The 12,290-nt window shown below is 53.5% G+C and overlaps 1 protein-coding gene across 6 annotated transcripts; it reads left to right on the top strand.

Annotated features, from left to right (window-relative positions):
• Positions 1-12,290, top strand: LOC112310084 (orphan sodium- and chloride-dependent neurotransmitter transporter NTT5). Of its 6 annotated transcripts, XR_008425764.1 has the most exons (13): positions 1-63; positions 1,924-2,182; positions 2,337-2,494; positions 2,602-2,734; positions 2,861-3,039; positions 4,225-4,335; positions 4,430-4,713; positions 8,030-8,216; positions 8,655-8,850; positions 8,988-9,147; positions 9,555-9,720; positions 9,934-10,981; positions 11,873-12,290. XR_008425764.1 is itself a non-coding variant. In XM_053915467.1 (12 exons), the coding sequence occupies exons 2-12, from the start codon at positions 1,972-1,974 to the stop codon at positions 10,447-10,449; spliced, it is 2,256 nt and encodes a 751-aa protein (XP_053771442.1). In that variant the 5' UTR covers positions 1-63; positions 1,924-1,971; the 3' UTR covers positions 10,450-11,830. The 6 variants fall into 6 exon arrangements, 5 of the variants coding, with proteins under 5 accessions (XP_053771442.1, XP_053771441.1, XP_045056296.1 ...); XM_053915467.1 differs by lacking the exon at positions 11,873-12,290 and having other exon boundaries at positions 4,475-4,713; positions 9,934-11,830; XM_053915466.1 differs by lacking the exon at positions 11,873-12,290 and having other exon boundaries at positions 9,934-11,830.

Here is a 12,290-nt window from a genome sequence, read left to right as displayed (position 1 = left end):
CCCCGCGCCCGCTAGTGCGCGCAGCTGCGAGGCGTCTTCTCCGGACTCGCGCGTCGGTGGCCGGTACGGGGTGGGGGGTGGCGGGGCGGGGCGGTCGTCTGGCCTCAGCTCCTGACCTCTGTTCCTCCGCGCAGCGCCCCTCCACCTCAGGACGCCGGCCTCCGAGCCTCCCCTCCCATCTCCCTTTCCACGAATTTAGGGCCCCCGACGCCCTGAGTCTGGGAGGGGAGGTTCGGTTGGTAAACGCCAGAGTCCCGTGGCGCATCTGGCCCCGCAACCGCCTCCGGTCTCCTCCGCCTGCCTTCCTCCCTCCTCACCCAAGTCGTGGGTGGGTAGGCCCGCCCAGAACAGGCACCGCCTTTCCAGCAGGTGACCCGAGCTGGCCCGGTGCGGTGGGGAGCTGGGTGCGCGGCCTTCAGGGAGCCCTGGGACTCCCCCCTCGGGATCGAAGAGCTCCTTGGCTAATCTCCAAACGGGTGGTCGTTTCTCTGGCCCTCCGAGAGCTGCCCGGCGAGGGGCAGCCGAGCAGGGGGCAGGAAGAGTGCGAACAGCCAGGCAGCGCGGGACTGGGGACCGAGGCCATTATCCCCCGCGGCTGCTGCCTGGGCTCGCAGCTCCCGGCGGTGAAGGCGGAGGGAGCATCGGCAGCAGAGGGAATGGAGGGTGCAAGACCTTGAAAGGGTGGCGAGGGGGTGGTGCCGGCTGGAGGCAGGGTGAGAGGTGGGAACGGGAGCCGGAAGCCAGGGCTGCTCAGGAAGGGCCCTGGGAGCTAACTAATCAGGCGTGGCAGGACCCTGGGGAAGGTTTCAGCAAATGATGCACTTGGTCAGGTTTACATAAGGACTCTGGAATATTAACTGGCTATTAAAATATTTTAAAGAATATTCAGTAGCTATTAAATGCTTTTTAAAATTTGTAACTACCTAGGAAAATACTCACGGTATAACAGAAGTATATATACATATATATCTCTCTCCAATTTGTCATACACACACCTGTTCATAAAGGATATATTAATATATATTTATATAGTATGCGTTTAACAATATTGAATAATTCAATAATACTATTCGATTTGTGGGAAATACATATACATATGTTTATAGAATATATTAACGTGTTTATATTCCATATGTAATATATAATAGCATCCAATACATAATATCCAGCTTTCAGGAATACACACGGTTCTCACTGGTGTGGGTGGCTCAGCGGACTGGGCGTCATCCCGGGAGCCGAGAGGCTGTTGGTTTGTCAGATGCTGAGCCGACCTCTGGGGTAAACCGCACTGTGTCGTCCTCAAAGGACACAGCCTTGGGCTCCCCCACAACTTGGGGAAGACGGCGCTTTTAGGGAAGCTCTTCCTTTGTCTTCCCCTGACCACACCCAGATTTTAGGGTCCGCTAAATTCCAGATGATTGCTCTCTTTAATTAATTAATTAATTTATTTTGACAGTGCTCTAAAGCATGAATTGTTCCACAATCTGACTGGTCAGTGTTCATGCTGTAACAATATATTTTTTAGATTTTATTTATTTGTTTTTAGAGAGAGGAAGGGAGGGAGGGAGAAAGAGCAACATCAATGTGTGGTTGCCTCTCGCGCCCCCTACTGGGGACCTGACCCGCAACCCAGGCACATGCCCTAACTGGGATTCAAACCGGCCACCGTTTGCTTCAGAGTCCTGCACTCATTCCACTGAGCCACACCAGCCCGGGGAGTTATTAAATATTTTGAAATACTTCTGTGTTTGTAAGATGAGAAAAAGCTGAGTCTCAGAGAGGGGAAAATACTTTCCCAAAGTCAATAGTGAGTGAGAAGGGCTAAGATTTAAACTCTGGCCCTCATTGCTCAAAAATCTTGTTTCTCGTGGAGTTTGGCAGTCTGGTATCTGAGACAGGTCCCTTAGAGTCTGCTATTTTCAGTGACCCCAAGATTCCCGCGGGAGTTAGTGGACCTGTTGGAAAAAAGCCATGAATCACTTTGAAGAAACGGAAGAGAAAGAGCTCCAAACCTCCGGATCCCCATCCTTGAGGCTCACAACCAAGGAAATTCTGGCTTCCAAGAACCAAAGCTCCTTTGCCCAGACCAAAAGCACTGAGACTCTCTTAATCCAGCTGGCCTTCTCCATCGGGCTGGGCAACCTGTGGCGTTTCCCTTACCTGTGTCATCAGAATGGAGGAGGTAAGGCCCGGGACCGGCTCCTGAGGTTAAGGAAGCCTGCCTGGATCCTGGGGGAGGAAGGAACGCCGGGAGGGCAGCCAGACTCCTAGGGATAAAGAGGAGGGTTGCCAGGACTGTTGGCAGCCTGAGCAGAGCTCCTGGCTCCCTTCCTTAGGCGACTTTATCCTGATGTACCTCTTCATGCTCCTCTTGTTCGGGATCCCCCTCTTGTACATGGAGATGATCGTGGGGCAGTGGCTGCACACAGACAACATCCAGATGTGGAAGCAGCTCATCCCCTGGATGGGCGGCATAGGCTACGCCAACATTCTGGTGAATGAGGGGCCTGTCCAAGAGCCACCCTGGTTCCCCCCGTGGTGGTCTCCAAGCCCCCTGTCTGCACCCTGCTCGCCCCTCCAGCCCACGATGTCCACCTGCAGGTGTGCGTCTTGGTAAGCCTGTATCATAGCGTCATTATCAGCTGGAGCTTCGACTACCTGGGCCGGTCCTTCCATCATCCCCTGCCCTGGACCGAGTGCCCTCGGACGACAGACAGGAGCTTCAATGTCACCCGTGAGGAGAGGGAGCGAGAGGGCCGGCAGGGCCCAGGGAGGCAGGGGCGCCAAGGAGCCAGAGACAGGGAGGGAGGGCAGGGGCGGGCTCCAGGCCAGCCGGGGCCTGAGCGCCTGTGTCCCACAGGACTCTCCTGCCTTAACACTGTGTCCCACCAGTACTTCTGGTACCACATCACCCTGAACACCTCCAGCCACATGGAGGAAGGGATCAAGGCCCTCGTCCCAAATCTTACCCTGGACATCTTCTCAGTGTGGCTGCTGCTCTTCATTTTCATGAGTGCAGGGCTAAAGTTCTCACTGCCGGTAAGCCCCCCCAAAGCCCGGACCTCACCGCCTCCTTACCTTTGCACGACCCGACAGCCCAGGGATCCCTGTCCCCACATGCCCAAGTCCTTCCCCACGACCTCTCTTCTCTGATCCCCACGACCTTCCACGCACCCAGAGGACAAGCTCAGGTATGGCCCCCCCAACTTCTCCAGCAGGGGGTCCTGAGGAAGACACTGGTCTCCCGGCACGCAGCTGTGTGAGCCACCCCTCTCACAGAGACCTGCTGGTCTCCCCCGCCCATGGCAGGAAGGAGTGCACCCTCTTCACCGCTGCCCACCCTCATGCCACTGTACCCGGAAACCGGCAGACACGCAGCCTCATGCCCAGCCTTGCATCTTCCACCTTCTTGCATTTGTAAAGGGCCTCTGAATCCCCAGAGGAGCTGATAGGCACCGATTCCTTTCAGAATTTCCCACTGAGAGTATTTATTCCAATCCACGCTTCCCGCTCGTCCTCTCGGTGCCTGGGACATTTATTTCAGGGTGATCATGGGATCCCTTGGGGTAACTTGACCAACATCTTCTGGCCCCTGCATCTGTGCGGGCTGTCAGCGCCTACCCCACGCGTCCCTGGAGGCTCAACTCACCGCCTCTTCGAAGCCTCCAAAATAAGCCACTCCCACTAAGGCAGATTTTACTAAAGGCTTGGTGGGGGCACACCAGGGGAGAGGGCGGATGAGGGGCTTACCTTACCCATCCCAGAGCAAAAACACCCCAAAAACCCAAACTTAAAAATTCCCATTAGCCATGTTGCTTTCTCCCAAAGTCTCTCCCCAGTTTTTTCTCCTTCCCCTTCACCTATGAAGTCATTCCCCGCAGCCCTTGCACCCCCCACCCACCCAGCTCCTCTCCCCTTGGCAGTTCAGAGGCCATTAAACCAAGGCCCATGACAAATAGCGCCCCACTGCACCACCACTTAAACACCATCTGTATTTGCGGTCTCTGTCATCCCTCAGCAGCTTATCGGAGGACTTCCCCCCAAACAATATTGCTGTGTCGCTAGAATGATCCTCCCAGAGCTCCCTCGTGTTGCGCCTGGGCCACCTTAACACTGCTCGCCTGCACCTCTCCACTCCCGCTCCCCTGCGTCCCCTGCTGATGCCTGCCCCTGTCCTCCCTACTGCTCCTGACTTCCGGTTTCTGTCCCAACCCACCCGGCCAGAGGCTGATTTTCTCGATATTCCTCCCCTACGTCGTTATCTTCTGCCTCCTGATCCGAGGCCTGTTCTTGGAAGGCGCAGCCGCCAGCCTCAGGCGTATGGTGACAACAGAGGTGAGGCTGGGGACTCCACACACTCGCCCCTCCCTTGGCTCCCCAGAACTTCTCTAAATGTTCTTTCTCTCCATCTCCTTTCCTTCTGCCCCAGCCTGCCCCTCTTGCCTCTCACTGCTGGTCCCACCTCTGCCCACAGCTCTCTGCCTGGGCCTCGCTGGACATGTGGCGTCAGGCAGGAAGCCACGTGCTCTATTCCCTGGGCCTGGGCATGGGCACCGTCATCAACATCTTCTGCAAGGCCGGAGGCAGGAATTTTATCCAGGTGGCCTGCTTGGTGGCCCTGGCCAACCTGGTGACCTCGTTGCTGACCACGTCCGTCATCTTCATAGTGCTGGGCTTCTGGACCGCCAACAGTGGTCAAGCCTGTGTGGAGAAGTGAGTAACCTCAGCTTTGCCAGTCCACAGAGAGGCCCCCTCCCTGCGCCTCGGCGGCTCCTAGGCTCCTGGGCTGTGAAACTCAAACCTCTCCACTACTGATGATGATGATGTGATGATGATGATGATAACAACTCATTTATATTAAGAACTCAGAGAAAACAGCCAAAAAGGGAGTGTCCTGGTAGCCACCCCTTTAGAGATGAGAAAGTAGTCTCAGAGGCATGGGTCTCCAAAGGCTTCCAGAAATTGCAAAGGGTGGAAAAAAGATTTCAACATCAACTACTTCACTCATGGCAGAGGCCGTTACAGCTCTCTGAGCCCCAGTCAGTGGCTCTTGGCCTAGCTTGCATCCCAGAATCATCTGGGCAGCCTTAGGAGACACTACGTCTTGAGTCACTTGCCGAGATTGGACCTCCTGAGCCTGGGGTGCATTCAGGCACTGGGGTTTTTAAAGTTCCAAGGTGGAATTGTTCTTTCCAGGTAGGATGTTGAAGGGTGCAAAAGTGCATGCTTCCATAGTAGCAGCAATTGTAAATGTGGATAAAAGAAAAATCCTGTTTTCTTACAAAGTCACTGAAGAGCCAAGGGCACAAAGAAGCCTTAATGAAATAAATCCTAGGGGGGGTGGGGCATCACTGGCAAACAAAGAGCTATGCACGCCTTTACGTCTTGGGGTAAGTGCTTCTTCTGGGGCCACGTGAGTGGGAGAGCAGGCCTGTCCTAGATAGACTTTGCACAGGTAAGAAGAAACCAGCCAAGCATTTAATGTTAGCACAGGCTGCCAATAGGTATTGGAATCTCAGAGAGCCCCCAACACACAGATAAATTGCTTGACCCAACAAATTTCCTTACTCGATTTCCAGGAATTTCGCTGAAGTGCAGAAGGAGACAGGGATAGCAAGCAGAGGCAGTGGGCACAGTCTTATAGTGCTCAGGTTTATGGCCTCACTGCAGTTGAGTACAAAGATAAAGCCAAAACAGCCCTGGCTGGTGGGGCTCAGTGGATTGAGCACCAGACTGCAAAGCAAAGGGTCGCTGGTTCGATTCCCCTCTCTCTAAAAATAAATCAATAAAATCTTAAAAAAAAAAAAAAAAGACAAGCTAAAACAACTAAAGCTACAATCTAACCCACTCTGACTCAAATAATGACAACATCAAAGATATTATTCCCTGCTTGGGTCGCAGAAAGTTGGGAGCATGGCTCCAAGGGCAAAGTGAGCTCCCCTTAGTTCTATAGGAAGGCAGAGAAAAAACTCAGCTAAATAATACTGTCACCCAGCTCCAGTTCAACTCAATTCTTAGAAAATTCTTAATAATTAGCGCTTATCCAAGCTGCCTGTTGAAATAGAAGGCTTAAACTTATTGAAACTAAACAAAAATAAAACAATTAATACGTCTTTCTCCATTATTCTTCTAAATATTTGTTTATTTATAGAGAGATTGGAAGGGAAGAAGAAAGAGAAAGAGAGAAACATCAACGTGTGGTTGCCTCTCACGCACCCGCCCCCAACTGGGGACCCGGCCCGCAACCCAAGCAGGTGCCCTGACTGGGAATTGAACTGGTGAAACTCTGCCTCACAGGCCAACACTCAATCCACTGAGTCACACCAGCCAGAGCTCTTTTAAATTGTAAAGGAATTAAAAGTTAATTTAATTTAAAATTTATGTCTTTGGTCGTATTAGCCACAGTTCAAGTACTCATAGCCACATCTTTTAAAAAAGATATCTTATTGATTATGCTATTACATTTCCCCCCCTTTATTCCCCTCTGCCCTGCACACCCCTTCCCACCCGCATTCCCCGCCCCCTTTAGTTCATGTCCATGGGTCGTACATATTAGTTCTTTGGCTTCTCCATTTCCTATACTATTCTTTACCTCCCCCTGTCTATTTTCTACCTACCGTTTATGCCACTTATTCCCTGTACCTTTCTCCTCTTCCTCCCCTGCTGATAGCCCTCCATGTGATCTCCATTTCTGTGATTTTGTTCCTGTTCTAGTTGTTTGCTTAGTTCGTTTTTGTTTATGTTTTGTTTTGAGGTTCAGTGGCTGATAGTTGTGAGTCTCTTGTCACTTCGTAGCCACATCTTGTTGGTCCCTGTGTTAGACAGCACAGCCGCACAGTAATCAGCAAAAACAAACACACAAAATAATAAGAGATACACCAAAAAGCTATAAAATAGATAAAATGTAAACAAAATTACTTGATTAATACCACTCCCCCAACCCCCGCCCCCCAAAAGAAGCTGAAAAGAAGGAAAAAGGAATAGAACAGACAAAAAAACAAATAGCAAGAGGGTAGGCATAAACCAAACCATCTCAATAACTACATTCAATAAGCACCATACTTAGAGGCAGTGTTTGCCAGACTGGATAATGCAACAACTCAAACACAACCTGTTTACAAGAGAGGTCCTGCGTAAAGACACAGAGAGAGGAGAATGGAAAAACATACCACACAAACAAATGATCGTAAGAAAGTCAGTGTGGCTGCATAAATATGAAAGTCAGAACAAGTAAGACCAGAGATTAAGAAGAACTCTTCAGCTCTGGCTGGTGTAGCTCAGTGGATTAAGTAGGGGCCTGTGAACCAAAGAGTCACCAGTTCGATTCCCAGTCAGGACACATGCCTGGGTTGCAGGCCAGATCCCCAGTAGGGGGCATGCATGAGGCAACCACACATTGATGTTTCCCTCCCTCTCTTTCTCCCCCTTCTCTAAAAACTAATAAAATTTTAAAGAATACTTCATAATGATAAAAGGGGTCAATTCGGCAGGAAGACTGAATTATCTAAATGTTTATGTACCTCATAACAGGTTCAAAATAAAGGAAAAAAATTTCAGAGCTAAAGCAAGAAACAGGTAAATCCATAATCACAGATAAATCCATAATCATAGTTGGAAATGTCAACAATTCTCTCTCAGTAGCTGATAGAAGAGAAAGAAACTACAGATTTAAAATATCAGGAATAAAAAGGGGACCATCACTATAGATCCTGAAAACATTAAGTGGGTAATAGTTAAATATTAGGATCAAATTTACACCTACAAATTTAATAACTTCAAGGAAATGGATAAGCTTCTCGACCAGCTTCTCGAGAGGCACCCATATCTGCCCCTTAGGTGGAATCCTCAGGCGACTCACCTCAAGTCCGTGGGACTCATTTCCGGTGCCTGTCCGGTCACCCTTGTTACTCAGGCACACTCATCTTGGGCGACCCGGTTTCCTTTCCAATCCTCCGTTTCCCTGGTTTGTCCGTGGCAAAAGGGCCGGCCTGGTCTCCGCCACCTTTCCTCTCCCCTCCTTCCCCTTCAGGAGCGTCATAAAGCTGATGAATCTGATAGACAGGGGGATACTGCCTCAGGATGTCAAGCCCCCCCAACACACCCTGCGTCTGTCCCCGCTGGACTACCTAAACTGGATCGAAAACCTCCCTGAACACCTCAAGTACCAGGTCGTCCGCTTCTCCCCATCCTGCAGTATCAAGGCCCTGGAGGAAAAGGTGTGTCTGTGAGGGCGGGAAAGTGCTTCCCAAAGGCCCCAGAAGACACAGCGAAATGCATTTCTCAGGAGCTTCCTGGGCACCTCCCCCCCCCCAGGCATCTTCTGAGGCAGGTAACAGTTATAATCACATTTCCACCACCACTCTGTGGGGACCAGGGCCTCTGCTATGTTGTTACTCTACTTGTATTCTCACACCAACCCTAGGACTCCTATTTGTTATAGGAGGGAACTGAGGCCCCAAGAGGTGAAGCTCACCTCTTGAGAACCGAGGAGGGCAAACACGCAGTGCCCTCCCACTTACTCTCCACCTGTGTCTATTGCCTCTGCCCTAGACAGGCATTGCTAATCGATCGCGGCACAATCCCCCACCCCCACCCTACCCTCCAGCTCCGGGCATCCAGACGGGCCAGTGCCTCAGAGCCCTTCTCCCCCACAGTTCATGCAGGGCCCCGGCCTGGTATTTGCAGCCTTCTCCCAAGCCATCTCGTTGCTCCCCAGTGCGTCCCTCTGGGCCATCCTCTTCTTCCTTATCCTGATCGTCATGGGACTGAGCACCTTGATGAAAATCATGGAAGGCATTGTCTTTCCCCTCCAGAACTCCATGTTCAGGCAGCAGCCCCTGCTGCTCTCAGGTACTGTGGATCCTCACTCCAGGGCAAACCCTGCCCCCCCCCCCCGTCACGCCACCCCCATCTCCGGGACTCGTGGGACCCACGACTGAGCCCTACGCGCTGACCTCAGTGAGGCCACACCTGCCTCTCTGTTCTAGCGGTCGTCTGCTTGGGGGGCTTTGTGGGCAGCCTAGTCTTCACCAGTCACCCGGGCAGCTACATCGTGTCCTTGTTTGATGAGCACGTGGTCCCGCTGACCCTTGTCATCATCGTGGCCTTCCAGAACGTGACTCTGGCCTGGGTCTATGGAGCTAACAGGTGATGTCCAAGCCCCGGGGTCTTCCCAGCCAGGGACCCCATCCCAGGTCTCTGAGGAGAGTTGGGGGACAATCTGAGAGCCCGGGGTGGGAAGCTGGAGGGAGTGATCTGAGGGGAGGGACCAGGTGGGTCCTGAGGGAACAGCAGACGGGACTTAGGGGACTCAGGTTCCCCTGCCGCTGAGCACATGGGCTAGTCTGAAGGCAGGGGGCCAAAGCAGTGCACGCCCCCTGGATTGGGGGATCCTTACGGGGACATCAGCTGCAGGGCCCCGCCTCGGGCAGGGCCTGGCAGGACTCAGCATCCCGTCTCCTGAGTCGAGCGCTCATGAGAGAAGCAGAGGCCTGGGGGGCCCGTCCTCCCGAGGGATCCCTCCCAGACGTCCACGCCCAACGCCCCCACCCCAGGTTCAGGGAGGAAATGTACGGTGATCTGGGCCACTTGGTGTGGTCCTTCTTCGTCTTCCTGTGGCGCTTTGTGACCCTGCTCGGGCTGCTGTTGCTCCTCACCATGTGCCTCATGAGTCTGTACCGGAGCCCCCCCCCACACTACATCGCCTGGAACAGCACCCTGGTAAAACTCCCCCACCCTGCCCTCCCACCCCCGCTCTGGGGACCCTCGGTCAGATCTCCCGCCCCCACGGGACTCTAGATCTGTGCTCCCACGACCCCCGGGGACCCTCTAGCCAGCTTCCCAGCCCCTGGGGAATCTGGTCCTCCACATTACCTGGACTAAAACTCCACCAACGCCTCTTCCCCCCACCCCAACACCCGCCTCTGCCTCTAGAGCCAAGAAGTCAAACAACCCTACCTGCCAAGCACCCTGGGCTGGGCCACCGTCCTCAGCATCCTCACCTGCCTGCCCATCCCAGTCCACCCACTTCGGCAGTGGTGGTACTTCCAGGACCACGAGGTCAAAGAGCCCTTTGACAAGATGCAGTGTAAAAAGTTAACCTTGGCGCCCACCGGGCCCTCGCAGTGGCCGAAGCACCACGCAGAGAAAGCCAGCTTCAAGCTCCAGGACAGGAAGGGCGAGGGCTCCTCGCGGATCCTCAGCCTGCCCTTGGCCAGGGCGTCGAAACTGGACTCACTGTGGCACTTCAATCTGCCCTGGAGCCGGTACAGCAAGGCCAGCTCCGGGTTCAGCCTGCCCCTCTTCTCCTCCCTGACCTCCGTCTTCCCCCTAAGGGGCCCCAGCCTGCCCCCTTCCAGGCAAGTGAGCCCCAACTCAACAGTCATATTCAACAGTGACAGAAGCGGGGAAGCCAAGGAGGAAAATGAGCACAAGGAGTCTCTTCAGTAACTGGTGACCCCGCCCGTTTTTCCAAGGTGCAAATCGGTCCCGTCACTGGCAGCCTTGGTGCCCGTTTTGCCGCGGGAATCCTTGGTCCGGCCGGAGACGAAGGGGAGGGGCGCTTGGAAAACTTACCTAGCAACCGATGACGTCACTCGTGCGGCCTGGGGAGGAAAGGGACCACCCGGGAGCCCGTTCCTGTCCTGGAAGAGTACCGATTCTGCTAAGTGGAACACCCTGCTCTGAGATTGGAGAAGAATCAACGGAAGCAGATTCAACTGGACGGCTCGCAGGGCTGGACCTACTGGCCCTGTCCTCCCTGTGACGTGGGGGCCCCTTTTTGGCTTGACAGGGTGGGCTTCCCGCTGTTTTCCAGGTGCTAACTTCCCAGTATCATGGAGAGAGACCGTGTTCTCTCCAACCCGCACCGCCAAACTGGATGGATGTGTGGCAAACTCCTGCGGGGCTGCCCTCGCAGAATGGGGCCGGCACCGCCAGGCTGTGCGTCAATAAATCAGCCCTCTGGGGCTAGTGTGCTTCGGTGAGCAGTTACCAGCCCCCCCCCCAACACACCCTCCAAATCGCCAGCCTTTGGTGAACTGCGTGTGCGATCTGGTGACTCCAATCCCCCTCTGCCGTCGGGACAGATACTGAGCCTCTAGGTCCTTCCTCGTCCTGGAGTTGAGCCCAGCTGTGGGGCAACTTTGTAGCAACCAACATTGCTCAAACCAGAACCCGTGTGATCCCCTAAATCTGAGTTGGTAACTGGGCAATCGTACTAAATCTGTCCCTAACTGCCATGTCAAGACTACTACCAAGAGGGTGGTGCGCCTGGAACAGCGTGGGGTGTGCAGGGCCCCTCCTAGCTGCCTGCGATGCTTTGTTTTCACTTGGGGTGGAGTCTCACCCACTCAGGCCTGTGAGGTGGGTCCCCTCCCAAGGGCTCAGGACCACGGAGTCTTGGAGAACTTGGAGCTGATTAGAGCTGTTGGTGGGAGTAGATAATACCACTTGGGCTCTTCCAGGCTCTTCCATGGAGTTAAAGCAGTTCAGGGGATGCAGGTACCTTCTAGAAATCCCTTCCCTTAGAGGCTTCCTGGGCAAAAACTCTTCTCCCCCATGCCCCACCCCAAAGGTCATGACCTTGACCCCTGAACCCGCTCCCACTGTAGTTCCCAGTCACCTCCCAAATCTTCCCCACTCTCTCTCACCTTTTACTCACCTCAGAGGTGTCTAAACGTTCTTTATCACACTCTCTCTCTCAGGGACATTTTGAGACAATATCCCTAACATCTGTCGAAGATTTATGTGGAAACTATTGCCACTGTACATAATATCAGTGAAGCTTAATTTGTTTTGCTTCTTGGGGGTTAAAAAATAGACATTTTTAAAGCAGAAATTCTGATTTTTTTCCTTCTTGCATCCCCAGTAGAATGGCTTCTACAACCCTATTTGGAGAGCGCTGCAAAAGGCCAGAGGCAGAAGTTTGCAGACCCTTCCTGACTCTGAGATGCCCTCCTGGACTCTTGCCTCCTGCCTTGCTCTCCAGGGACCCTGGGTCTGGGATGACCCTGCTCCAGAAACGAGCTGGGTGGGGTGAGCCTGCCCCCCGCCCCCCTCCCCGCCCTTACATCATGGCCTCCCTGACCTCTTCCTCTCTTCCTCTGTCAGAGCCCAGAGAGGCCACGTGAACCAGCATTGCCATGTCTGGTGTGGTTAAGAGAAAACCCTTAAAGATGATGCATCCTCAGTCACGGAGAGATGTTGCTCTCAGGTCATTTTTGCATGAGGGTGGGAGTGAGAAGTCCTGGCAACTGGCACAGAGGACACTGTCGCAGGTACCACGACAA

Source organism: Desmodus rotundus, chromosome 12 (assembly GCF_022682495.2).
Source record: "Desmodus rotundus isolate HL8 chromosome 12, HLdesRot8A.1, whole genome shotgun sequence".
Lineage (NCBI taxonomy): Eukaryota > Metazoa > Chordata > Mammalia > Chiroptera > Phyllostomidae > Desmodus > Desmodus rotundus.
The sequence above is the reverse complement of the archived record's forward strand: the minus strand, read 5'-3'. Positions and strand labels throughout refer to the sequence as shown.

Coding starts and splice junctions, on each gene's coding strand:
- LOC112310084 (XM_053915466.1), top strand. CDS start 1,972: ATGAATCACTTTGAAGAAACGGAAGAGAAAGAGCTCCAAACCTCCGGA. Junction 4,336..4,429: donor GGCGTATGGTGACAACAGAG/GTGAGGCTGGGG, acceptor CTTCTGCCCCAG/CCTGCCCCTCTTGCCTCTCA. Junction 9,148..9,554: donor TGGGTCTATGGAGCTAACAG/GTGATGTCCAAG, acceptor CCCCCACCCCAG/GTTCAGGGAGGAAATGTACG.